General features: G+C 60.6%; 1 protein-coding gene across 1 annotated transcript in view; it reads right to left on the reverse strand.

Annotated features, from left to right (window-relative positions):
- The window catches only part of KPRP (keratinocyte proline rich protein), a 1,684-nt gene extending 1,037 nt beyond the window's left edge, over positions 1-647 (reverse strand). The window contains exon 1 of the mRNA XM_025040853.1: positions 5-647. Coding sequence (XP_024896621.1) covers positions 5-647 — 643 coding nt within the window. The remainder of the gene's footprint in view (positions 1-4) is intronic.
- Between the last annotated feature and the right edge of the window lie 1,351 nt (positions 648-1,998).

Genomic DNA, 1,998 nt, shown 5'->3' on the forward strand with positions numbered 1-1,998 from the left:
GCGCAGCTGCCGTAGGCGCCCTGGTACTGGCACTGGGTGGAGAATCTCCCCTGAGTCTGGAACGCCGGGGGACAGGCCACGTAAGTCCGGACGGGCCGGGCAGCTGGCCGGGGCGCGTAGGTCTGGACCGGGTATTGCAGGTAGCACGTTTCTGTGTAGCAAGCTGGAGCACAGTCTACGTAGCAGGTCTGAACAGGGCCCGGGGCTTCACACTGCACGTAGCAAACCTCAGGCTGGCACGCCACCTGCGTGGTCTGGGCCTGGCACGGAGCCTGGTACGTCACCTGCGTGGTCTGGGCCTGGCACGGAGCCTGGTACGTCACCTGCGTGGTCTGGGCCTGGCACGGAGCCTGGCACGTCACCTGCGCGGTCTGGGACGGAGCCTGGCACGTCACCTGCGTGGTCTTAGGCTGGCTCGGGGCCTGGCACTTCACCTGCGTGGTCTTAGGCTGGCACGGGGCCTGGCCCTTCACCTCGGAAACTTGAATTGGGCATGGCGCAGGGCACTCCACGATTTGCATGTCACAAGGGGCTTGGACCACCACCTGGCTGTTGGCATAGGGGGCGGGGGAGAAGCGGAAGGCGGAGCCTTTCACGCAGCACTGGGGGAGGGGCAGGCAGCACTGAATGGGCTGCTGGTCGCACATGGTTCCGGTTCCGATGCAGACAGACGGGGAGCAGGGCCTGAGGGTAGAGAGACAGGGTTAGGATGGGGGTTTGCGGGGCCAGGACCAAGGCCGACACACGCGGCTTCTTCCCTGCCCTGTCCTCTGCCACCCTCGGCCTTCATCCCAGAATCCTTGCTGAGTCAGCTGGACTTAAGATTAGTCACCATGGCCCAAGAGACCTGCCTTGGATCTGCCAAACGACCTGGCAGGTGCCCATGTGAGATCCCTTCAAAGACTCTGCCAGGGTGGTAGGTGTCCAGGCTCTCTCCCTGGTGGGTGGCACACCAGTGTCCAGCACGGGCCGGAGCTGATAAGAGGATTCTCACCACTTCTTGGGGGCCTAAGTGGCGGGAGGGAGTTCTACAGAAGGTGGGGTCACCTCTGCTCCCCAGGCTGTAGCCCAAAGTGGGGTCTCCACACCCATGGGAGCTGGGCTTCCTCACACACACTACCTGGCAGCACACGCACGTGCAAACATGTAAAAATGCACGCACGGAACAAGCACTCAAAGCATCCACTGGAGAGTAAAGGACACGATCAGCTACTGGGCAGCTCAAACCCAACGTGACATGTTTGCTTCCCTGTGGTCAGTCTTAGGTGAATTTGTTTAAACACGGGCAAACGCAAAACACGCACACGCAAAACCCCAGCCTCGGAAAGGCTCAGGACCAGCCCGGCAGTGTGCCCAGGCGGGGTGCTGTCCTTAGTTACATGACAGCTTCAGGAAGGTTTTCCCTCCAGGCCCTGGGAGAGGCAGGGCAGAGCCACCTCAGAGGGGACAACCCACCAGGTGCCAGATTCTTAATTACGAGGCTGACACTCAGACACACAGGAATCCTGCACGCAGGATGCGTGCGTACCATCCGACACTACGCCTGGCCAGGGAGAAACAGTGGGTAGCCCTCGACCCCCACCGGCCCTCCCCAAGTCTGCTTGTTCATGTCCAGAACACCCGGTGACCAGCATGGCAGGGTGGCTGATCTGACAATCAGCTCATCCAACAAAACGCTTCTCAATAAAGCTCCCGAAATACTGTGAAGGGCCACGCTTTCCACTCTCCATTTATGGAAAACAATTCACGTGCCCTTGGGGATGGGAAGCCCCCTACACCCAGCTCTGTTTGCAAGGCGTAAATTACTTATGCGTCTGTTCCAGGAGGACAGGCCCTGGGGAGCAATCGTGGCCGCGGAGGCTGAGGCCGGGGTCGCCGAAGCAGGTTCCCTGAGCCCAGCGCCCACTCCTTCCCAGAATCCGTGGGTATCCCTCTTATGCCATGGGTATCCCTCTTATGTCCCCAAAAAGTCCGCCAGACTTCTCTTTCCGGGGCCTC

This window comes from Pteropus alecto, unplaced genomic scaffold (assembly GCF_000325575.1).
Source record: "Pteropus alecto unplaced genomic scaffold, ASM32557v1 scaffold49, whole genome shotgun sequence".
NCBI lineage: Eukaryota > Metazoa > Chordata > Mammalia > Chiroptera > Pteropodidae > Pteropus > Pteropus alecto.